This window comes from Populus alba, chromosome 6 (genome assembly GCF_005239225.2).
Source record: "Populus alba chromosome 6, ASM523922v2, whole genome shotgun sequence".
In the NCBI taxonomy this organism is placed as follows: domain Eukaryota; kingdom Viridiplantae; phylum Streptophyta; class Magnoliopsida; order Malpighiales; family Salicaceae; genus Populus; species Populus alba.
The window spans coordinates 12097258-12123902 of NC_133289.1; the positions used below are offsets into that span (position 1 = coordinate 12097258).

Consider the following 26645-nt stretch of genomic DNA (forward strand, 5'->3'; position numbering starts at 1 on the left):
TTGAAGGTCCAAAAACCTACTCTTTCACCGAAGTTAAAGTTTGGAAAGGTCTGCTGGTGGATAGACACGTTCAGCATAGAACCTGGCATTTCAAGAATAACTCAGGCCTTGGGTTTGTTCTTAATGGTCGCAAGTTCAATTTTTTTTAGGACCACTAGAGATTTATATGATTGTTAATTTTAGAACATGTGGTATTAGTTGAGGTATGTGTAAGCTGGTCTGGATATTCACGTTAATAAAAAAAATAAAAAAATAAAAAAGAATAACTTTTCAAGTCTTGATTAATGGTAATTAATGAAATGAGAATATCAAAATAGTAACCTTTTTACCTTGAGCTAGCTTATATATCAATTAGATAAAAGCATTAATTGTTCAATAATATACAAAAAAGAAGAAGCTGAAATCAATTATAAATGGTATGATCAATTATGAAGTTCATGATAGATTAAAAGCAAGAAAAATAGGACAATGATCGTTTATATAAATGGAGTCCATGTAATCAACCCAGATGAAACAATTGACTATGAAGGAAAAGTTCATGTTATAGACAAGAGTATCCTGGGGTATTTAGAATATGAATCATCAATGTCTAAATCTAGCTAGGGTTTTATAACTATGACCAAATCCTAGGAAATTCTAAAGTCATAAGCACTCCAACATGGGTATTTGAAACTATTATGCCTTATACAATGAGACATATACCAGTGTATCATACACAATAACAACAACTAAACCTAGACATGATAGCTCCTAATATGCCAATTTCCTCTTTATATATATAACCACAAGCCAACTATATGGCTCCATAACCATATTATCTAGTGCAACAATTTGTTACTAGGCAGTTTAATGCCTATTATATTGTTTCATAGCGAGTAAAACCTCAATCTCATTCCATAGCAAACCCTAACTATTGATAGACAAGTGATGAGAAGAATAGATACAACTGAATAAATTATACCTAAGGAAGATGGAGTTAGTAATTAGTTGAATAGTAATATCCATATATACTTATCCATATCTTGGATGAGTTGACAAATTGCACCTAATTTCTAGAAATATAAATATTGTAAATTATAAATAATTTTAAGAAAAAAATAATTTACGATGGAACACACTCTCAAATTCATAGACCAATATGACAATATTGAAGTGAACTCCTTCATGAAGTTAAAGGTTTGTTGCACCCACTATCGTGACGGTCTTAAAAATTAATCTTTGGAAAAGAATGGATTTCTGACATCCTATTCTTTGATTGGGAACGATCTTATTTAAGGAGTCGCCACCTAGTATTATGGTTACTAGGAACTCTAACTGGTCAACAGAGATTCTATGGTACGTGACTGGTTACATAAAATGGAAGATATTATCACTCCTTAAACGTTCTGCCTGAGGCAGACTGCATTGCTGGTTTTGTCTTAAATTGCTAAATATTTATTAGTTTACGCTATGATAATTTTCTTATAATATTCCTGACTCTGGCGTCAGTGAATATTTAATTACGAATATCTCCAACTCTGGCGTTGGTAAATATTACGTAGCTATAAAATAAATTTTATTCCCTACTCTAGCGCCAATGAATAAATAAATAAAAATAAATTTATTTTTATGCATGCATATATTTTTATTTATTTTCTAGCTAAATAAAATAAAATACAATGAATAAAAATAATATAAATTTAAACCGGTATTTTTATTCCCGACTCTGGCGTTAGTGAATAAACCAATAAATTTACATTATTTTTATTCATGCATACACATTTTTTATTTTTTACTTTTCTGCTTTTTATTTTTTAAAATTTTTTTGGGCTGGGCTGGGCTGGGCTCGCATAATTGTTTTGGGGGTCTGGGCCCGGCTCAGCCCATATGGGTTGGGCTAGGCCCAGCGAGCCTGGTCCGGTTATTGGCTCAGGCCAATAACTGGGCCAAGCAACAGGCACGCGTGAACTGGTTCACGCGTGCCCCTGCACAGTGCGAAGGTAATTAATTTACCTTCGCATTGTTTTGAACATCATTTTGAAGATTTATTCTCAGAGCTTGAGGAAAAGAGCTTACCTGGGTGAAGACGGCAATGGGGAAGCAGACGACGTGATGATTCTAGCTCCGACCGAAGAACGTCCTTCTCCTCCCTTTTATTTTCAAACCCACGCCCCTCTGTTTCCTTGTTCTTTTTTAGTTTGCCTATTCTGCTTGAATCCGTGGACAAAGACAAAGCTGGGTATTGCTTTCTGTATTTTATGCCTTCAACTTTTTGCTCTGTTCGTCTCACTTCCTGTTTTACTCTGCTTTCGTTCTGTCTCCGTTCGTTTTTTACCTCTCCCCTGTTTGTTCTCCTCTGTTTTAGGAGACGGAGGCGTGATGGATGACCGGCCAAAGCTATGCTCCGGTTCCTTTGTTTGCTACTGTCTTGTCTTCCCCTCTGTATTTGCCCTTTTTGCTGTGTGTTATACCCTGTTTTCGTCCCCTGTGTTCTGGGTTTTACTTCTGGTTTTTCGTCCCCAAAACCCCCCACTGGTTCTGTTTCTTCCTCCCCCTCCTTTCTGTTTCGTCCCCCTCCATTTTATAAGGCCAGAGATCTTGAAAAACCGTCTCCTCCACGACCGGGATCGTGGCAGAAGACATGGTCACGATTTGGATCGGATGCGTTGGTGATTTTCCTGTTGAATCGGCCGCCCTGGCGAAATGGACGGGATGACGAACAGTATTGCAAACGGCACCGTTAAACTATTTTCAATTTGGTCCCTAAACGTTTTAAATTCAACAATTTGGATCTCAATCAGTAATAATCAATTTCTAATTATGCCCTTGGATTAATTTCAATTGAACCCTCAGTTATAGTGCCATTTACACAACAGTCCTGGATTTCTGAACTATTCAATTTGGTCCTTGAACTTTAATTTTCCAGCAATTTTTCTTTGTATGAGCTCCAAACTTTGGTGTTTCTTCAATTGAACTCCTGATTCCTTTAATTAATTAAATCAAAGTTTAATTAAGTCCTCAAACTCATCAATTATTTAATTAAGCTCATGATTTCATTAATTAAATTAATCCAAATTTTAATTAAATTCTTAAACTTATTAATTCTTCAATTTCTGACCAATTGACTTTCAAATTTCAAAACTTTCAACCTTGAACTTTGAATTTGTGTTGTCTTAACCCAATTTTCAATTATTATTATTTTTTTAATATTTTTTTTTTAAAAATTGAGTTATGACAAGATTGTTTGGTTCATACTGATTAAAATAACTTTTCACTAGTTTTTTATATTGCCACCCAACTTTATCAACAATAAAAAAGAGATGGAGACTCACTTAGATGAACATTTCTACATAACAAAACTAGAGTAACAATTGGTTGAATTAACTAGGATTGTCTAGGACAAATAGAAGTTAATTAAGAGTTGTCTTTTAGTTGAGGACATTAAAAATTAAATGCACTATAACTATAACAATTTATGAGAGCATTGAAATCATTTTGAATGGGATATTGTAGTGGAGTATAAGAAAATGGTTTATAAAAACCAAATACTTAAATATATACACCCTAATAGATGATGTTGCTCGTTATGAAAAAAATAAAAAAAAATAAGTAGAGAATAAGCCAATTGGAAAAATATACTTAGTTGGCTATTTAGACAATGTTATGATTACTCTTTCCCTGACTATTCATTCTCCAATAAGGAATTTAAAAAAGTCCAACAATAACTCATATCAATTTTAAAAGTAAAATAAAGAAGATTGTTTTTGCTTCATTGCAAAAGGCTAGATAGGCTATTTAATTTAACCTAGTAAAAAAGACAAATTACATCAGAGTGGTTAAAAAAAATAAAAATTAATTTTTTCACTATAAAAGCATTGATGAAATCTTTGACCAATTGATGTATAAGATGTAAAATAAGTTCCTTTATAATCATTCCATCCCCACCATCAACCAAATTACACCGAGGCTTGTAGCCCAGCGGTGGCAAAGGGTTTCCTTTGCCTCTGCATCCTGGGTTCAAGCCTCAGCGTGTACGCCTGTCACCCCCGTGGTGCCTTACATGTTCACTGGGTTTGCAGGATGTTCAGTGAGCCGTGAGATTAGTCGTGGTGCGCGCAAGCTGGCCCGGACACCCACGTAAATAAAAAAAAAAAAAGAGAAAAGGAAGAAGTATTGCAAGTGGCATGACTCATAGAGATATGACATTAATAATTGTGTTGTCTTTAAAAACCATACTTAGAAGGCATTAAAAATTAGTCATTCACTTTTGATACAAAAAGATTAAAGTGGATAATAATTATTCCTTAAGACAACAATAATATTGGCTACCCTTAAACTAAAAAAAACTTTGATAAGTGTGAACTATAAAAGGTAAAACCTAATAATCATAACAAAGTTTATAATCGGTCATAGATTTTAGTACTAAGAAAAAGGTACACAAACTATGGTAAATCCAAATAGGTGGTTTGGTAAACCTATAATATGCCTTATAAAGAGGTTTATAGAGGCTGTACCTGCTTTACAATTCTCCTAATGGTGAAGACTTGAGGGGAAAGATTGAGCAAGTAATAACTCATTGATAAGCTAACACATTTAGGCTTACAAGACTAGTTCATAATTACTAGCATAAGCACTAGCTACAATAAAAATAATTTAAACCATGTAATAAGGATGGTGATGATCTTATTAGCAATTATCAAAATCTCTTAGATAAAAAAAGAGATGAAAACAAGAAAAACTATCAAAAATTTAGGAGAATGCAACGCTCAAATATTTTGGTAAAAAGTTGGTGTATAACCATACACCTTACCAATGAAAAATGTTTTAGATGTTAAACAAACTAATAAAGTGGTCAATAATAAACAACCTCAACCATTAATCATGTTACTAACAAGAGACACTTAATATTGATCCGTTCTAGATATGTTTGCTCTTAATCTTGTTCAAAATAATAACAATGATCAACAATAATTTTCTATTAAAGTCAGAATACTTTGGCATAAAGAGTGGAAATGGATTTTACTCCCAAACTATATCTTTGGTATAAAGAATGGAAAAAAAGTTCTTACTTCAACTCCATATTTATCTTAGGAGGTTGTAATAGACTATGACATACTAAGTATATAGATTACTAAAGGTATCTTTAGAAAGGTTGATAAGGCTATTGCTAAGATAGTTAAAAAGTCTATGAAAAATACTCGTTTTGAAGATGAAAAATAAAGAGTAGACCTAATGTCAAGATAAGGCTAGATTTACCTAACATTAAACAACAATAAGATAAAGTTATCTAAAGTAATAGGCCAACACCTAAGAAGTTTGAACAAAGGAAACAAGTATTATAAGATTGGTCTAAGTCTTTGTCAGTCCCACAACATAAAATACATGTGGCATCATCTGGTTAGGAAAAGTAAAATGAAGATGTTGCTTTAACAACTACCATAATAAGTTGCTATTATAAAGAAAAACAATTATGGAAAATAATAGAAAAAATATTTGTCTAAAGTTCAAAACAATATAATCTTATAAAAGGTAAAGTGGCTTTAACATATGCCTTCATCCAAATAAAAGAATAACTCAAAGAAGAGAATGATATGATTATCAATGTTAATGGCTTATTAGATGATTTGTTAAAAGATGGAATTAATATCTATTATTATTATTATTATTATTATTATTATTATATATATAATAAAATAGGAAAAACTTAATTTTTCAATTTTGATGCAATAATTAGAGGAAAAAAAAACTACAATTAATGAAACAAATAAAAGATTGTTCTAATATATGAAAGAGAAATCATGAAGAAACCATATCCATGAATATGATATTTTATTTGTCTTGTTCAATTGAAGCCAAAATTGGCCAACTATCTTATTTGAAAACTGATTTTCAAGATAGTATTGAGAGAAAATAAAGATTGTTTAAATTGACCAATTAGAACTTGTTATCAATCAACAAAGAAGTCTAACCTTTAGTAAGCCAACATAAGCTATAAGTCATTATTTGAAACCTTTATACCTTATAAATTTTTTTTAATAGTGTACCAGTATAAAGGGTTCTGATCAATAAGGGTGTAGTATTAAAAATTATACCGCTAACTCTAATTAATAAGATTGGTCATAACAAGGCTGACATGATGCCATCTAAAATGATGATGTTAATTTTATGAGTGGTATAAAATAGACCATAAAAGCATTGTAGATAGATCTAATTGTTAGGTCTGATACATTAAATATTTTTTTTTTTATAGTACAAACAAAGATAAGTTATAATACATTGCTCGAATAATATGAGGTACTCATTAATATTTTTGTGATGTCATTTTTTTCACCAAAATTTTATGTTTTGGTTATAAATTAGACCAACTTAAATATTTAAAGAAAATAATATATCATTCATGGTCAATTCAATGATGGAAGACGCTTGAATGTATAGTAATAATGTAAACCAACTTTAATTAACGAACATGAATAATATGGGTTATTTTATTGACTTTTTTGTAAGAAAGAATTTTATTAAGCTATTTAACTTGTAATTTGAAGGTAATGGCAAAGAAATTTAAAATATGAAAATAGATGAGTCATTATGATTTAACCGCTTGTTTTTAGGTTTTTTATAAAATTTATAAACATGTTAGGCATCATAATAAAATATATTTAATAAAACTAGATCGAGATTATCAAATGATCTTGCCTGATAAGACAAGTTTTCTTATAGCATCATTAAATATGAATGATAGACACGTTAAAGTTCAAGATCCACTAATTAAAGTAAACTTGGGAGATTATAATAAGACTATACCATTTTTTACACGCTCCAATATGCTAGAAGAGTTTCAGAATAATATAGTATAGCTGCTACATGTTTATAAACACAATTTTTCCTATGATTATGATTAATTGCTTGGTTTAGACCAAAGTTCTTCCAAACATTCTTTACCAAGCAAGCCTAAAGCCACGTAAACTACCTCCACGAAGAATGGCTTCAAATGTGATTAATTATATGAAGGAGAAAATCGAACGACTCCTAAAATATTGATTTTAAATTCTGTATTATATAGATGCATAGGTGCATGTAACACAAGTGTCTCCAGTGCAAGGTTAGTCAAATCTCTTATCACAATGGTCCATGTTTGTCAGCACACCCACATCTTCTTACAAACAATTACTATTGAAGATAGCATGTAAGGGAAGGTAATGATTTTGTATTTTTTATTTATTCAGTTTTGCTAAATTAACATGATTTCTGGCGAAAAGAGTTTGAATATGAGATTTCCACTTTTAAACAAGGTGCTGCTCTACCCAATCAAGCCATACACATTTCATCTACCCCCGTGTCGTAGCTGCCCTAACAGTAAGCATAAACGTAACAGCAAACAAGCTTCCTAAAACTCAAATAAATTCTTCTTTATTTCAAGATTTTCCTTTTCTCCCATAGAAAACAAAGCTCAGAATGCCCCATGAGCACAAAACTCAGCCTGAACCTGCCAGTGGAGACCAAACTATGCCCAGCCATTTGTTTGAGATCATTCGCATGGGAATCAAAGGCATTAGGCTAGTGGCATATATATATATATACATGCACATGTTTAGAAATCGGACATTATGCTTCATTCCTATGTTTAAGATAGATGTTGCAGTTTTCTTGAAAGTTGAAGACAGTTCAGTACGGCTTGGGCGATTATTTGAAGCCATTTAGCTCCGTGTATTGAAAGCAGGACGGTTCAACTACGGATCATAGTTATCTGCAAAATTTTGTAGTTCTTGGTATCAAAAATGCGACAATTACTGTTACAAGTATGAAGTAAATGTTTGAAAATACTGCCATTAATTACCATGTAATCTTCACATGCATCTGGCCAGGGCCAATTTAATTTATATCTCCAATACTATATCTGCAGTTGAATATTAAGTGTTAGTCTCCGAGATCATATCAGTACAGATGATTCTTATGCATACCAATCCGAACTTACATTCAGAATCTGTCTTCACCCATTTACTTCCTTCATCAGCCTTCTCATCTATTCCATCCTCTTCGGCAGACTTCGGCTTTTGTTTATTCTCCAAATATTTTTTCGTTGATGATTTTGGACTCGGATTTTGTGGATATATCTTCCTGTGAAGTATTGCCCTCAATATCTTTCATTCAGACATAAATTAGAAGGAAGAAACTGTATTAGAAATCCCCGTTTTTTTTTTTTTTTTTCTCTTTATGAGCAACCAAAAAAAAAAAAAAAGTAATATGCATTATTTGCATCTACCTTTTCCATTCTGGACTCTGGGACTTGATTCTTTAAACTAGGGGTAGGAGAGAATCCACCCCCACAAATGAACATCTTCTTTAGAAGAAAAGACAAAGACTTTTTGTTAATTGCTGCACTGGTGTCTGCCCATATATCTTTCCTTCTGCTGGTTGTTACCTCGGTGTTAGCCTGAACACAGCAATCTTTGTTCTTTGACTCATCAGAACAGCCGTCAGAATTTGTACTGTCATCTTCCATGCTTGTTTGGTTATTGAAAAAATTAGCAGTTTCTGATTCTGCTCCATCAGTTGATCCACCTTGTTTATGCAATAAGATGCTCAGCTCATTTTGCAGTTTTCCAACTTCTTCAGGTGTAAGTTCTTGGGGAAGATTTTGGGAGAAATGATTATGCTTAAATTCTTCTTTTATGGATTTGTTTCCAAACGTCCCAATTGCCAGCAATTCATTAGGCCAGTCAATGAATTCTTCTTTACGAGATTCTTGCCGAATGTGATCTATGCAAGGAGCAGAAGTTACATTAATAATAATCTAAGAAATACATTTCACACATACTGATCATAAGTTCATAGAACGGAATGACTCTGCTAATAGCTTGCTGATCTATGATTGCCACTTCCTGACAATTAAGACCAAAGAAGGATCAAAATGTTAATTAAGACTAAGCAACCTTTTACCGAGTGTATAAATGGGCCCATCTCCCTTGTAACCAGCCTCTGAATATGTAACCTCGTGATAGTTTGAATCACTGGCTGTTATTAGTCATTTTAAGAAGTCTAAATCCATGCATTAACAGTAACAGAAACATACAAGAAAACAAATAAATAAATAAAGCAGGCAACACAGTGCTTACAATCAACAGAAATGGAGTTTGGTTTCTTGCTGTCATGTCTCCTATAGAGTTTGTTTTGCATCCAAACGACTATCTGCAATTGTAAGGGCACATAATTATCCTCAGTAAGCGTCAAGTTAACTTCCCTGTGATGAAAAATGCAGAGATAATCAAGACATTGATTCATTCCTGTAGGCTTTATTCCTACCTTCATTTGGTGAGCGAGTTTTGAAAACTCTTCAATATGACTCGAGAAGGATGTAGCGCAGTTGGGGCGTCCAGAAACCAAGTGTTCTTGCTACTTATATATATATATATATATATATATATATATACATACACAGATCCCATGAGCCAGTGAGAACTTAGCTGCATTGAGTTATATAGAGTTTGAAGCTTTGATAAATTCCATGGACAAGCTAGTACGTGCCAATGCCATTGGTTCAAGTTCCCAAATACTTGACTTTCCGCCTGTTCTCAATCTCTCTCTTATCTATTTGTCACTTTTGCTTTGCTCCAACTACTATGTCTTTTTCCTTTCAATTTATTGCGTTTTCTAGTTTTCTAATTAAGCATTTTATATAATACAATACCCCCCCTCTCCACCATTTCATTGCATATATATTGCATTTGATTTCATAAATTTATATTTGCGTTGATTTTAATCTTGAGCATTGGTAAAACTACTCGAAACAACTGCTGCCTCATAAATTAATGAATATTGCATCATAGTATATTACAAAATATACTAAAACGGATAGGAAAATCACAGTAGCAACAATAACAAAAATAAAAAAGAATGTTTTTTTTTTTTATTTCAACGTCAAATTTTACTTTTAATTACAGCCTTGTATGATCAAATTAATGATCAATTTTTTAAAAATTGTTAAGAATTAGAAAAGAAACAATTCAATAAAAGAGTATTAAAGTGTAAAATAAAAAGAAATTATATGTTCAATCTCAAATTCATGCGGGAAAAAAAACTATTTAACCAATCTATTTTCTTTTTCTTCTCTTACAATCCTTCCAATTTTTTTAAATTTTAGTTTTAGCACAAAAGATTTTATTTACTTTTCAATCATTGGGTATTAGAAAAAAGAGAGAGAGTCTTCGACCATCAATAAAAGAGATAAAATTATTATTGGCCTAATTTCCCACAACAAAAAGGTTTAATTTTGATATCAATTGGTTACATTCGATAAAAGAGATTTCATTAACATGTTTTTAAACCTATAACACTATGAAAAAAAATAGAATAGGTTGAGAGATAAGTTTTTTTTTTTCTATTTGCTTTTGTGTTTTTTGACGAAATCAGAGTTGTTTTAGGTTGAAAAAAATAGGTTATTGAGATGATAAGAGTTTTTTTTTAGTTGTTTTCAAATGGAAATAGAAAGAAAAATGATATTTATAGTGCAAAAAACCTAGTTGTGATTTTTCAGTCATCTCTCCTATAGATAAAATCTAGAACGACACATGACATGTTATCAACTGTTTATATTTTTATATAAGTAAAGTATCTTAATATATATATTTTTTTAATGGGAAATGCCATACTCCTAGGCCTCACCTTGCAAGCTTAGGCCATATGCTTAAGCCTAGCCCCTTCTTATTTTTTTAGATTTCATTAAATGCACTAAAAAAATTAATATTATAATTCAATCTATCCATGGTTCTAAGATAATATTATAGGTCTTTATGAGAATGTAAATATTTTTTTTAATTATTATATCCCTAATATAAAAAAAATCTTATGAATATTCAATTAAAATAGAGTTAATTTTTAATATGTTTTAAAGTTCCCGTGTATTATATTTATAATTTTTAATATGTATATGTGATAATAATGAAAATATTTTAAAAACAATTTTCTTTTATGATTATGATAATTGTTTTGCTTCAACACGAAAATATCTAGATAAACAAATTGTTCAAAAAAAAAAAGGTTTTAATTAAAGATATCTTTTTTTTTTTATCATTTCAAGTTTTTTGAATATTTATTCTAATCACCTTTTATTTATTTATTAATGAAACATATTACTTAAAAAATATTATCTTTTGCTGAGAAATATAGATTAATAATAAATAAAGGATTATACTAGTAAATTATTTTTATTTTAATAGAATTTAAATTATTTTTTTTTATAAAAACATTATTGACATACAATTGATTTTTTTTTATTAACTCTCACATGAGATATCTTAATAATCATCAAGCTCTCAACTTTTCAATTTAGTTTGACTTACATCAACATCTATTTCTAACATTTATTTATATGTATAATTCTTGGTTTATTTGATTAAACACATGTGTCAACTATTTGGTTCAAAAAAAAATTTTCCTTGAGCTAAAAAAAATAGTTGACACTGCTCTCACTTTTATTTTTCTTACATTAATAAAACCCTTTCATTGAAAAAGTTGATAAAATTGTTGGAACTTGAATATGTAGGGCTAGTCATCTTTTAAAGTAGCATCTAACCATGTTTATATTGTTATAGAGATTGAATTTTAATTACATAGAAGACTCTAATTTTATACAAATATTAACACAAGACAAATAGACTTCTCATATCCTAATAGAAGCTAGATTCCTCTTCTATTAATACATATGTTAATCATAGTCCAATCTTTTACTTTTGATTAGTTATTTTATTGGTGACTCTTACTCTGAATAGGACTTTATCTTTTTAGTTATGCACATATTCAAACCATATTGGCCGGTTGCTTTATTTTGATTAATAATGACTTCTGGTCCTTTGATCAAGTGGTTAAATGCCATTTATACTCCCTTGGTTGATCAAAGACATCTCTATTTGGTTAACTCTTCTAATTCATTATCAATTTTATATCATTTCCCTTCTTTAATGATAAATAACAACTATTCTCTATATTTGACAAGTGCATGTTTATTTTGGGTTTAAAAAATACCTTTCATATTGCTTTATTTTTTATATAAAGAAATATTAATCTCATCACACTATTATTATTGAAATCAATTGCTAAATACAATCAAGAATAATGTAGCAAATAACATTTTTCATCTAAAATTAGTTGATCATGTTTTACATGCCAAACACTACAGGCTAATAGTTTAATTTAAAAAGTGTGTATGCTCTAACTTTTAGACATACTTTAAATTTTCTTAAATTGCATTGAATTTTTCATCTGTTACACAATAATCACTAAATTCTTTTAAAGTCCTAGATATTTTTTACAAAGATTCAATCAAGAACTCTAAAAGCTTTTTTTATTTGTTAATAAACAAGAATGAAAACTTTAAGTTATACTCCATCAAAATACATTGTTATATAAGAAGATTGAGGTTTACTTGTTATAAGGTAGCTTGTAGGGTATATAATTTCCCAATAATAGGTTGAGTTATGAGATAAAAGCTTTATGGGGACAAATAATTAGCATGTGGTTATCTGTACACCTATGAAATGGCTAATGTATCAAGAGATTTCACGAAAAAATTAGGCTATATTTTTTATTGTTTCTAATATGTTATGATGTATCCTTCTATAGAAGGCAAACTTATTCCAAATACCTCTATTAGAGTGCTTGTTATTATAGAATTCTTGGGAATTTCCCTCCAAGTATATATCTCCTAGTGTTATTTGGTCTATTTTGATGAAGTATGTTATGTATTTGGTTCAACTTATGAGATATAGCTTGCATGGTTTAGTTGGTCATTATTATGTTGTTGTGGTAGGTTATGTTATCCATCTCTATTTAAAGAGTCCTTGTATCAAAATTTAAGAGATTTATATATTGATAGTAAGATGCTTTTTCAAGATCAATTATGACTAGTTGGTTGGAATTTTCCATAGTTGATAGTAACCTTTGTGCCATGTCATCTAATCCATAAAAGGATACGCATATAGCTATGTATGAGATTGATGTACCAATATGTCCAGTTGTGGTTAATGATGATAACTTTCTTAGAATAAATGGCAACATGAAGGACTGCATGGAAACAATAGAAAAGAGCATGCACAAATGCAATTATATATTGTAATGATGAGTTAAATGATAAGACTCATCTTTAGGCATGCTTGTTGTCGGTTGATAAAAAAGAATCAAGGGAGATGGTGAATTTTTAGCTCTTCATGACCAAAAAGCCTGCTTCTTTACATTGCTTATACTATCCACTCAACTACTGTAGCAAGGATGAGTTTACCTATATTTTTATTTGGAGACATGTTTTGATGACTTCTAGAATAGATCTTGAATCTTAGTCCTATTAGGTGTGCCAATTAATTATATTTAGGACTGAATTTACAGCGAGATAAAAACTACCTCTAATCAATTGAACTGGGATCCTAAACTTATAACTTTTAGTATGAATAATTTGTTCTAAAAGTACAATTGTGAAGAAAACACATTAGTTTCAAGAGAGAACTTTATAGGATACTTTAGTGCATGGAAATAAATAAAGATATAAAGAAAAGCACTAAAGTAATCAAATAAATAAAACCCTACAAGAAGATAAAATTGTAAAAAATTAAATATGTAGGGTTGACTATTATTTATAGCAGTATATGAATCTATTTATACAATTTCTTTAACTCTTCTAGCTAATCCGGAACTATTTTACTCGATCATTTTTTTATATTCATGATAAATTTCATCTCTCTTTTCTTGTTTGTGATAAAATCATTGTTTTCTATCTTTTGCAAGTGTACATATTTTAAAGGTAAACACCATCATTTAAATGGATAAACATGAGTTGTTTTTGTTTAACGAATATGAGTATACTAAGACTAGTTTAAGTCACTTTTACTGGGGTGTAGACTTGTTTGGCAGTGTGGTTGTGGTTGTGGTTACTTTTCAAATAAATTTCCATGTTAAAATGCATGTCAATGATATTTTTTATTTTTTAAAAATTATTTTTGATATCAGCACATCAAAATTATTTGAAAACACTAAAAACATATTAATCAGTTAATAAAAAATTAAAAAAGTTTTCAAATTTTTTTAAAAATATTTTAAAATACAGAAACAAACAGGCTATGTTATCCACATTATTCGAAGATGAAGTGAAAACAAAATTAACTTGACTTTTCAAATATTCTTCCTTTCTAGGCAAATCGCAAATACGTGTGTTATTGTATCTGTATAAAACTTGAGTACGTGTATGCACACGCAAGGACGTAACTATATATGTATAATGGGGTGCATCCAGCGAGGCAGTGAGCAGCCAAGGATTGAATAGAAAAACTGAAGAAGGCATGGGGCCTCGTCGGCAGATTATAGACCATGTTCCCGTGAAGGTGTCCCTTACTCACCGAACCACCAGCCACCTGCTGCATCTCACCAAAACGACCACAAAACTCAAATTTTGGCGCCTCCTCGCCTACAAAATCTTCAACCACTTGTTATATGTCTAAATTTTGTTACTCTTTTGACTTCTGTCCACCTCGTGTATGTTCAGAGAAACCATTGGCCTGTGATAAATTTGAGCTCAGAATTATCCACCTTGTTCTGGCTGTTGATGAATATGATGGATCAAAACGATAAAACAGTGTTTAATTCCCATTAAAACACAAGCAAATAGTACTAGAATGACTCCAGTACTTGAGTCCACAGCCTTTTTTCATATTATCTTCATTTTTTCACGAATTAGGACGGTACATTATGGGATAATTAATTCTCATTGATAAATTAAGGACCCCTAAAATCTTACTTAATTATGAAAAGGATGAAATGATTATGTTATTAATCATTCTTCCTTATGCTAAGCCCTTTAAATTAGCAACCAGTCCACAGGCTTATGCACAAGTCATGCAATTATCAAGTGATACATCCTTGTGTTTATCCTCCATCATGCAAGATACGGCACTCTTTTAGATATGATCCAATCGATCTGGGATTGGCTGTCTCGCTAGAAAATCTTTCATTAAAATTAAGTTGTAATTAATTAAATCAACTTGGATCTGCTTGTAGCTTTAAGGGTGACAGAGTCTATGATATATATTCATGTCTATGTAAAACCAGCAGATCTAGCTCGCTAACATTTCCAAAACCGGAGCTTCTGAAAATGCTGTTGGCGTGCTACTTGTCGAATTGAATTCGCGCAAACGTTCATACTGAGTAAACAGTTCATGACCACAGACAGGATATGCATGAATCCTGCTCTCCACACCATTGATTTTCTTATATATAATCAACATGAAAGATAAAACGAATATTCACAGGAATTCTAGACAGCTAGTGTAAACTATATATATATATATATATATATATTCAAAATTAAGCTACAATAACTATATATAGCTATATGCATGCGTCCATAAATCTTTGGCTCGGCCTATCATAAATCTTCTGCAGATGGGATCAACTGGGGTTTCATTCTATTCTATATATGGAATAGCATCCATGCACGTGGAGCTGTCCCATTCACGTGCCATGGACTCTACACGCAAGATTTGCTCATTTGGACTGGTTCCGACCAACACGTGTCTCTAAGGCCTTGGTCTGAGACTCAGTTTATTTTTCCCATGTTCCATGTCATTCTGCAATTTGCTACTTTCTATAAAAAAAAGAAAAGAGAAACCTTTGGATTGGTAAATCGAGTATCGAGAGGGGAACAGCCATCACTGTGATCCATGTTTAATATTCGACTTATTAGCTACCATCTTCAGGCATTATTCTCTTTTGAGGTCCATACGATTCCGGCCATCTTTTTGTTTACTCTAAGCAATCGATCTCTCCTCTCGATCATTTCCCAAAAGAAACTGTCACTCATCTCTATATAAGATTAATTAATTTGCGTGATGAGGATTGGTTAATGTTTATATAATATTTATCTCTAACCGTCATCTATTTTTATGTAAACTGTGTTTTTCCTTCTTCTTTTTCTAAACCATGTAATTGTTTATTCAGTGATTGTTATTGTTTCTACAGTGATTGTACCCCCCATTGAGCCCGAACCTTTTGGATTGGAGATCAATAATGCTATGATCATGCTAAACTGTAGACGTTTTTCATCTTTTAAACTATATATATGTTCTATATTCGGGCACTCTTGTATGGTGCAGGGAGAAATACTTTGCTTATGGAGATTTTAAGTGAATTCTACATGGCAGTCAATACAATCTTTTAGTTTTTTTTTCCTAGTTTGATTGTATAAAGTAAACCATTACTTCACCTATTTGTATCATCTTATAGATATATATTCATTAAAAATAAAAAATAAAAAAGATGGGAAAAAAAATCTTGAAAAAAACCCTCGAAACGTTTGAGAATTAAAGGAAAGTAACAGACTGAGTATCCATTAATACAGAATTAATTTGAATGACAATTAACATTACCAGTATATATTTTGTCTTTGACAACAATGAAGACCCGATGAAACAGTATCCCATGATCCATCCATATGTTTTAATTACCATGCCAATGCCAAATATTTCCTTCATTTGGATAAGAATTCCGGAGATGAAAAGGAGGATAATATCGAGGAATATCAGAACTTGAGTTGAGATCTGTTGCTTAATCTTCCGAGTAACACAAGTACTGAAACCGAAACTTCTTGTCCAGGAGCTCAAGGCGGTTGCAATTACAAATGTTTGGCGGTAATTCAAATATACCCCGAATTACTATGCTTCTCATAGGACTATCAAGAAACTAAAATAAATAGTATACTCGCTCTGAGCATGTGGTCTGCTTGAGATCAAGCCTGGGAGTTCTCTAATCAAGTTCATCGAGATGCAAGGTCTTTGTTTTGACCGAGAAAATCTGAAATTTCAATTCAAACAACGATGTGAATTTTGATTTTAGACTTTTAAGGTTTTGGTCTGATCTATTTTTGGAAACCTCATCACACTGTCCCAAAATGGAAAGCAGCCTACATTACTCTATCTAGTTAAATTTGTAATTAACACGTGAGGGAGACAGATATGGTGGCCTAATAGGGGAAATGATCGTGGAATTCAAGAAAGAAATAAGAAAATAATGATGATACACTATGCAGTACGTATTTAATCAGTATTTTCCCGCGTTGTAAAGTGCTCTGCAATTAATTTAATGAACAATAATATCCAGCTTTTCTAGTTCAGTACAGGAAGGAGGGGTACAGGCCAATGAAGGTCCAAGAACATCTCTTTCTCCGTTTCCACAAATTCTTTCTTCATTTTATAAAGAAACTAAAAATAAATAAATTATCTTTTACTTTGGATCATCATGCGTGAAACAACGGATAATTACTGTACAATTGCATCTGTCTTTTCTTTCTCTTTTTCCCTTCGAAAAAGTATACAACTGTCATTGAATTTTATTCTTTTCAATTCCTTCCTCTCACACTATATTGGCAATTTTTTAATATAATTTATCTTAATTTGCTTGTTCTAATATATTTCAAGCACAGTTTTACAACCCGGACCGGCCGGCGGGTCGACCTGGGACTCGGCTAACCCAGACCTGGGACTAGTCCAAGTGGAGATAAAAATCCGTTTGGGAGTTGGCTCGGTGAAACCCTGTCTATTTTTTTATATTAGTAGCCATTAAATAACGTCGTTTTGGCCTTTTAAAAGGCCAAAACACTGGAGAGGAATAAAGTAAAATTGGGGACAGATGAAAACCTAATTAATGAAAGATGAAATCAATTTGAATTAACAAAACAAAAGATAAGGAGCAGAAGACATCTTAACTTTTGATCACTGTTGTTTCTCTACGAAAAAGATTTGAATCTCCTTCTTTCACTCTCTGTTTTCTTTATGGGCAACTAATCGAGGGCTCAAAAGCTTTCGCTTCTTAGACTTTATCCTCCATCACAATCATGAGAGCCTGGTTTCAGCAGGAGGGTCCCAACTTCTGGTCCACCCCAAGAGCTCTACCAACCAAGCATGTACATCTGCACGCGATTCACCATAGGCTCCTGGCCATGAGCACATAAGCAACAAATGAAAATGCCCTTTCCACCTCTTTTTGAATATATTTGATTACAAAGAAACTGCAGGAAAATGATGGTATTAAGCTTATTGGTTAGAGAAACTGTACAGTCACTACAGTGTTTCTGATATTATTTTTTTTTGGGTTGAACCAAGTCAACTGGGGTCAACCTATCTGACCCGTAACCCGATCACTTGACTGAGTCAATAACCGAGTCGAGTTTCAAAACTATGATTTTAGGTATTGTGAAACATCCTGGCACTAAATTAATGGTTGAATTTTGGGTTATAATTTAAAAAAAAAAAACAAAACAAGGACTAAACTTGACTAAAAGAGAAACCCTTTTTGTTTTTTTAATGTTCATGGGTGTCAAAAATAGTAATGAAGTCGCTGAAAATTTTATTTTTCTAAATTTCATCCATTTTATTTTAGTATTGTGCATTTAACATCGTAAACTTTATTTTTTAGGTTTCAGTCCCTATGTTAAGACTGGAGAAAGAAAATTATTAAAAGAAAAGGTGAGAAAAGATAAAGGGTTCGATCGGTTACATTCCAACCACAAAAGAGCTAATATTGGTATCAATAGGCTTGTTTTGGTGATAAGAGTTTAATAAAGGTGGCTTTTTCTTAGAATATGTTGGAAAAAGTAGATCCCGACACCAATAAAGTCATTTTTTATTTGGCTAGATTTTTATGTTGAGAGTGATAGCATGTTTGGAAACATAACGCAATTCATGTTCTCTTAAATTTTGAAAGTTTTTATTTTTTTTTTTTGCTAATTTTTTTTAATATTTTTAAATTAGATGTGCTGATCTTAAAATAATTTTTTTAAAATTAAAAAAAATATATTATTTTAATGTATTTCTAAGCAAAAAAAAAATTTGAACCACAACCGCTACCACAATATCAAATATACTCTAAATGGTGTTTTGGGGTTTGAAAATAGATTTATTGACGTTTCTAAGATGTTTTGGTGTGTTTTTGAACCAACGAGTGAAAACAAAATTGAAAAAAAAAAACTAGGCAGCAAGCCTAGTGTAACACCATGAGCTTTTTATTATAATTTCTACTATAAATACTTATCATATACATGTGAAGTGGGGTAAATGTTTTTTTTTTTTTTAAAATGAACAAAGTCTCCCTTATGCATGCACTTCATATGTACAAAGTTTTTCATTAGAATTTAAAGGATTCATATAATTTTAATGAAATTTCAGTAGAGATTTCCTTGCATGGAGCTCTTTCCAAAATAACTTCCCACTATTAAATACCTACATAACATAATCACAATCCCAAAACCATATACGAATTATACAACCAATGCTTATGGCCAACCTCAAGCATACCCCCTGGACACATAATTTATCAATCGCAATATTTTTCATGTTTATATACTAGTATAATTTTTGCCAATTTACAATAATATATATATATATATATATATATATATCACTTTTATGCAGTACAACCCATAATAATTAATAAACTTTAATAATTTCACATTATTATAGATTTAATATATACATTCAGTTTAACTACAATCAAAACAATAATTATAAAAAATTCACCTAACTCAAAACTATGTAGACCTAAAAATAAGGTCTACTACAGTGGTAGATAAAACAGACTTGAAATATATTATAAAATAGATATTCATTAATCACATATAAATATAATATGATTTAGGTGTACACACAACTATAATATTTTATTTTCATTTAAATGAATCATTTATAACCAAAACTCCATCATTACTACTAGCAACATAATTTCTTTCATTGTGAAAATCTCAACATTATGTAACTATTCATTGTCAAACACAATTGATTTAATATTATACCATTAGTCTTTGCCAATGTCATTGATTTTAATTTTATCATAATTTATCTCTATTAATGCAGTCGACATTAATATATATTTATTATTTTTTTTATATGATTGACTCTAATATATATTAGTAGTCTTTATCCAATGGATGACTTAAACATACAAATACTTAGTCTTTGTCCAAATAGCTGCAGTAAATACATAATCAATGAGTCTTCATCCAAACAACCGACTTAAGTACACAATTAATTATTCTCTTTTCAAATGACCAGTTTATATATATAGATATATATATATATATAAACAATCGACTATAATACATATAAATACCTATTCTCCATCCAATTAGCTGACTATTGTTTTGGCACAATTTTTCTTTGTAATCCATTTCCAAAACTTTTTTCACATATGAAAAGCATTTCTAACTAGGACATCTATTAATTAAAAATGTAAGGTGATGAGCATTTACGTGTCTCTCCAGTAGCATGAGCTCCCCTAGATGTCGATCCAATCTTATATGTCCTTCTTGATTTTAAAGGAAACACCTCTAATTAGTACTCAATTTATTCTCAATTCATTATTGATGCTTATCCAAACACATCTTTATTCTTTTACTTTACTAATTCAAGATTCACATACAATCCTCTCTTCTTCTTCTTCTTTTTTTTTACCAAAATCACTCATCCAATACATATACTTTCTATTTTTCCATTTTACCAAATTATCAATAAGACATAGCACACCTAACCATTTAAATTATCTCTCAAACACTTTCTAACCTCACCGCATTATTTAACACAGACATTTACACAATTTATCAAATCCATACTTTTATCTTTCAACATTTCCAAGCATAATCCAATATCTTGACGTTTTATCTCACATGAATCACATATATGCTTGAAACACAATCTCATTAACATAACAATCAAATTCAAGCATAATATTACCCTTTAAAATATAAAGCTTACATGAATTAGTCAACTTTTTCACTATTTAATCCACAAAACCAATATTAACTATCATATTTATTCCACATTAAACTAATTCAACCTAATCCTGAACATTCCTAAATGTTATTAATTTAATCACATTTCTAATTTCGTCTGCATTTCCTAATTATGGTCGGCTATTTGCATGATGGGCCTTTAATTTCTTTAGTTAAATCCTTAATCATTTAATACACATCATAATTCATCAACAATTAACACAAGTTCATTCTTCTTCAAACAAATCACATAAACTTTAAAATATCTAAATTTGAAAATTTTCAATCTCCTAAATAAAATAAGCAAAAAAAAAAAAAGGATATAACTGAAAAGAACATCTTACCAATGCTCATTAACCCAATTTGAAAGCTCTTTTACAACAATTTCAAGAGTTTCCTCTTCTCTTTCAAATCCCAAATTTCCTCAATCTAAACATCCAAGCTCTCTCTTTCTCTCTCGAAGTTTTTTTCTCTACTTTGATTTGATTTTTCTTTACTAGCAATCGCCTAAACCAATTTCATGCCATTTAATTTGGGTGGAAATGATGATGATAAAGAAGAAGAAAAAGAAGAAACAAAATCCCAACTCCCTCTACCTCCATCATGCCATCGTTATCCTCTTTAAAAAGAGAAGGGAATTTTTTGTTTTAAATTATAAAGATAGTACTCTTAATTGTTCTACATGTTATCCCAATTAAATATCTCACTGCCGATACTTTCACTTATCAATAAAATTTTTATTTCATCTTAGTTTTTAACTAATAAGAAATCTTAACCTCTATTTATAAACATTTTTTTCTCTAAATTTAATATATTTTGGTCTAACATTACACTACTTAACATGGGTTTACACATTACCTTCCAATCTCATATGAAACTAGGTTTCTTCTCTAAGGTTGGCCTGAGCACCTAGTTATTTTGTTAAACATTCCTTAACAATGTTTTTTTTTAAAAAAATATTTTGGAATTTAATTGTCTTTAAATAAATTTATTGAAATAATGTTTAAGGAACTATCAAATTATATCATTGTTTTTGAGAATCTTAGTGCTTTTATTGTAGTATTAGCAATTGCTTTTATGAATAACTATGTATTAATTAACCAAATATGTGGAATATTTAAAAACAATTTCTCATTAATATTGAATGAGAATAAAATATTTTTTTATTTTTTATAGTTTTTATATGATTTTCTTATATTTATTATTGTTAATTTTTTTCATATAGTTGCATAAAAATGATCAATTCTTGATTTAAAAAACAATTAATTAAAACTTATTTTCATGGTCATTATAACTTTTTACTTAAATAATAATGCTTCTAAAAAAACAAGCGAAATACATGAGTAAAGAAATGAAGTTTTTGATTAAAAGATATATTTTTATTTTTAATTCAAATTATTAAAATCTTTGTAAATATTGTTTTTATCTCTATTACTTTTTATTGAATAAACCATGCTAGTAATGAAAATATGTTAATATAAAAAATACATGAATAAGAAAAAAATAGTTTTTTTTATTAAAATAATTTGAAAACATCAAAAACATACTAATTCAAAGAAAAAAAATTTTTAAAACTTTTAGAAAGTGATTTTCTACCGCACTGCCAAACGGGGTCTAAGAAAACAGGCTTGGCCTTTATAGGTCCAAATACCTTATCTTTTTTTTAATAGGCCAAGCAGCCACCCAACCCAAACATGGCCTTTTTTTTTTTTTTTTTCTTGAAAATATTTTCATCAATTGTAATAAAAATTAATTTAAAATATATTAAAAATAATATTTTATTAAATATTATTTAATCTTTAATTTGTATTCAAATAAAATTATAGTATTTTTATTATAATATTTGCACCATGTCTTTTTAATTATTATTATTCTATAATTAAATAAATAAATAAATGAAAACACTTGTTTCATAAAAACAACAATGTTGAGATGATAATGGAGATAGAAAAATGTGTCCAATAGTGTGTGTAGCTACTATCATATGGATTTGCTTATATGTGAATACAGAAGTCTCAACTTGTCCCTTCTCTCAATTTATATTCAACACAGGCATTTGCAAATACACCCCAGGGTGCTATCCGGGAGCGGCTTCCTTTTAAATTTGAATTCCAAAAGAAGCGCAGCAGTCACAGAAACAAATGGTTAATTGAGCTAGAAACTTGAGATTGAATCAGCAGATGTTATCCACAAAAATTGCTGCAGTCCATGCTACAACACTGCTCGTTCTTCTTAACCATGAATTCGAACCTTCTCCATGATTTTCAAAACCCTGGAATTATAAAAACCTCAGTTTGAAGCTCTGTTAAGCAGCCTCTCTGAACCAATTGTGTTGCATTCCTGCGCGTAAAGTCTGGTGCTCAAATTATGCAGTAGCATTTGGACCCATAAATTAATATACCATGTCATCAACTTATTCTATCAGTAACTCTCACCAAATTAAAACAATTCTCCTAAACTTTCTATCATTCCTTCTTTCTCCCAGATCTAAAAAAATCACCGTAATAAAATTTCTTGATGGAATTCTTGACCCATTCCACAAAATGATATCACCTTCTTCAAACCATTTACCTTCAAGAATTAATCACTGATGTAGCACTAATATGTGCGAAAAGGATTTCATTCCATGTGTCAGGAACACCAGGCAGACACCAATGCAAGCAATCATGCACTCCTTTCGCAGCTTTAGTGCTATAATGTGATATGTGACCCTCATCTCTTAGTTGGGATAGAGCTGTTATGTCCAAGAGCTTAACCCCAGTCCCCTTCACTGCATTTCCAGCACTATAATCACTAGACTCATCTTGCAGTACTTCCTTTCCTATAGACATTGGGGTTGTGTTGTCACAGCTCCCCCCTGTGTTCCAATCACCATTGACAAAATGCCTAGGTGAGATGCTTCGATAGAAAGCTTTCAAGTGTGGATGTTTTGGAAGCTGAGAATTCACCCAATTGACAATGCTATGGATAGTGAAGTTTTTGGCATCCCCAATCATTGCTAGTCTCCTGTTGGTATTGGGCATACCCCCCACATACATGACCCAGCGGTTAGCTTTAAGCTTTCCTCGATTCCAGTGATGCCCTGTGTTCAGAACTAGGACATCTAATTTATGAAGAAATTGACGCAAAAATCCTGGAGGCTGATCGAGATGCATGGCATAGTCAGTTTCTGGGTTTGTGGTATTAATAGGTTCCAGGTCACAGAGGCAAGTTGACCAGTAATAAAGGACAGTCGTATTGGTGCTTGAAAACCGATAAGCCCACCCATTAGGGCGAGTACCTCCATGAGGCATGACGAGTCCATACTCCTTTCCTACATCTATTACATCATGGCTCTCCTTACCACCAGTAATCATGCACATTAATGACTGGAACTGCTGTCGGCCCAAAGAGTCTCCAACAAAAGCTAGAGTTTTGTCTCGCATCCTGAATGAGAAATTTATATATTACTTTTAGAAGCAGCAGAAAGTGAATCAATAATCAGCCTAGATAGCTGACACACAGAGTATGTGAAATGTGAATGCAAAAGTATAATAGCAAGGCTGGGGAGCATTTGATGGCATGTGACTCAGGAATTGACAAAAGTTTTGAGCTTCATCAATTTGTTGGTGTTTTTTGAACAGTAAACAGTTGAAGGGGGGGAAATGCATTAGTACCTTTCTAAGAACTTGGACACTTCAAATTCTTCCATTTGACAATTTTTTGGTTGCCACCGTAGCTTTTCATAGGCAAAATCCTTGCGCTGCATCAAGCGGCAGGCCCACATATGTGACAGCCATTTATTACAATGAAATCCAGAATATAAAGGCCGGCGATTATCTAAAACCCATTTTCCTTTTGCATAGTTACAGCCTGAAGGATAAGATGAGATGAGAATCAGCATCTGGTAATATGCATGCTAAGACATCTCAGAGACATGCGACTTCAAAATTCAAAAAAAAAAAATAAGTTGTATCAAAATTATCTCTGCATCAGCACTCAAGCCTCCCAAGAATTCACCATGGAACCGACTTGAATGTTAAATGTTCAATATGGCACAAGAATAATTGCATCTCAAGGATTTGATGGTTATGAATTTATTAGTTATAAGGAGTAGACAGAGGATAACCCATGTGAATACAAACATTCATTTTCAATTCATCAGAGAGTATATTGTTATTACCCGGAATTAGTAGCAGCACACGTGTTATAATTTTTCCAATATATAGCTATCATGCAGTGACCAATTTTGGATCACTTCCAGAATGTGCAGCTAAAAACTTGACAGAGTACAACTTGAAAAGGAGAAATAAATCTCTTTTGAGGCATCCATCAATGACTTCAAAAACTAATCAACTAGACATTGATCAGACAGGACACTCAACATGATGTCTTAATAAAAGTTGCATTGTGAAGGCAACGATCTATGCCGATGATCATACATGCCATTTTTGGCAGCACACATTTAACATCTTATTCAAGGTAGATTTAAGTTAGAACAAAGCATGTAGGAACCAGATTGTATTCATGCATGTATTACCTTGATCATTAACATTCTCATTATATTGTTCCTTCCCGGTGGTAGAGCTTGTATTTTCAGAACGCTCTGGTGGTGGTGCAAACTCCATAAATTGCACATCTGTTTTCAGTTCCATTTTCTGGTCATGCTTCACTTCTGCTTCTACCAAACCTGTAGAAGTTTCTGCAGTGCCATTTCTTCCTACTGTCAGGACAGGCTGATTGTCTTTATCTTCTGTTTAAGAAAACATCTTTAGAACAACATCTATATATCATAAGTCCTAGCATGCAAACATATAGACAAACAGTAAAAAATTCCCATGAAATTCAAGAGAGAATCCAGCAAGATAAAGTTAGTAATAACAATATACTTGTTCAGAAGATCTATCACAACTAACAAAATGGAATGCCCATTAGGATTTGAAAAGCAAAGTAATCAATCTTCCCACAGACCGAAGCATACCTGGCGAAAGTTGTAGAAGACTATTAGGCGGGAGGAAGGCGGTTAGAAGCGGAGTTCTCTGCCATGCCCATACAAGAACAGTTGCACACACAAGAACAATGAGCAGAAGAGAGAATGATGTACTCTTGAATATTGAAAACCCTGCTTTCATCCTATCCTCCTACATGCAATTTGGACTTGTTCAAAGACAAAACTTAACAATAATAACTGATCAAAGATCCAAACTTCAGGTTCTTGGGGGCAATCTTGATAATCTTAGTTCAAGACCAAACAGCACACACTACAAGAAAAAGCTCGTCTCAAGAACAGATAGCAAATGACATCTACCGATCAAAACAATAAAAAAAGAGATCATAATAACTAATTAAAACCCTATGCTATGAATTGATAATCATTATGAAAATAAAATTTAAGTTATATCACAATAAGATTAAACGAAAATACATTATCCATTTATTTAATTAGTTAACTAATACCTGATCGTAAGATTTGTTTTGTTGCCAGTAAGAATAAAGTATATTCAAAGAAAGGCAAGGGCAGGTGGTTTTTAAGAGGAGGAAGAAGAAATAAAATATATATGAAATTGGAAATCTGATGTTTGATGGTACGGTGTCGACGTTGACTTTTGTCGTCTTCTTATTTATTTACACCAGAGCAGGCCGCGGACAATTTTATTTATTTTTTCTTGCTTTTTTCGGGTGGGTTTTGAGTTAATTACAATAATTTATTACTCTAACTTAACGAAGCTAATTAACTAATCCTTCTGGTTGTATAAATTATATTTTTTTAAGTCCCTGTTCTTTATAATTTTTTGGTTTTTTTTCTTTTTAAAAAATTAAAATAAAGAAAAGAGAGTAGGCAAGCTAGAAACTTTTTATTGAAAAAAGAAGGCATCTTTGAAAGGAAAAAGAA

At 31.3% G+C, this 26645-nt stretch overlaps 2 protein-coding genes across 4 annotated transcripts; both read right to left on the minus strand.

Annotated features, from left to right (window-relative positions):
• Positions 1-7706: 7706 nt before the first annotated feature.
• Positions 7707-9258, minus strand: LOC118048268 (protein NEGATIVE GRAVITROPIC RESPONSE OF ROOTS). The gene is made up of 5 exons (XM_035057878.1): positions 9093-9258; positions 8917-8991; positions 8240-8736; positions 7952-8117; positions 7707-7723 (listed from the first exon to the last, which is right to left on the minus strand). Exons 1-5 carry the CDS (start codon positions 9256-9258, stop codon positions 7707-7709), a joined length of 921 nt encoding a protein of 306 aa, XP_034913769.1.
• Positions 9259-22675: 13417 nt separating this feature from the next.
• LOC118048091 (protein trichome birefringence-like 16) lies at positions 22676-26361 on the minus strand. Of its 3 annotated transcripts, none has more exons than XM_035057636.2 (5): positions 26210-26361; positions 25734-25893; positions 25293-25505; positions 24430-24625; positions 22676-24199 (listed from the first exon to the last, which is right to left on the minus strand). In XM_035057636.2, the coding sequence occupies exons 2-5, from the start codon at positions 25882-25884 to the stop codon at positions 23347-23349; spliced, it is 1413 nt and encodes a 470-aa protein (XP_034913527.1). In that variant the 5' UTR covers positions 25885-25893; positions 26210-26361; the 3' UTR covers positions 22676-23346. The 3 variants fall into 3 exon arrangements, with proteins under 3 accessions (XP_034913527.1, XP_034913525.1, XP_034913524.1); XM_035057633.2 differs by having other exon boundaries at positions 22677-24199; positions 25734-26013; positions 26210-26354; XM_035057634.2 differs by lacking the exon at positions 26210-26361 and having other exon boundaries at positions 25293-25502; positions 25734-26197.
• Positions 26362-26645: the final 284 nt, after the last annotated feature.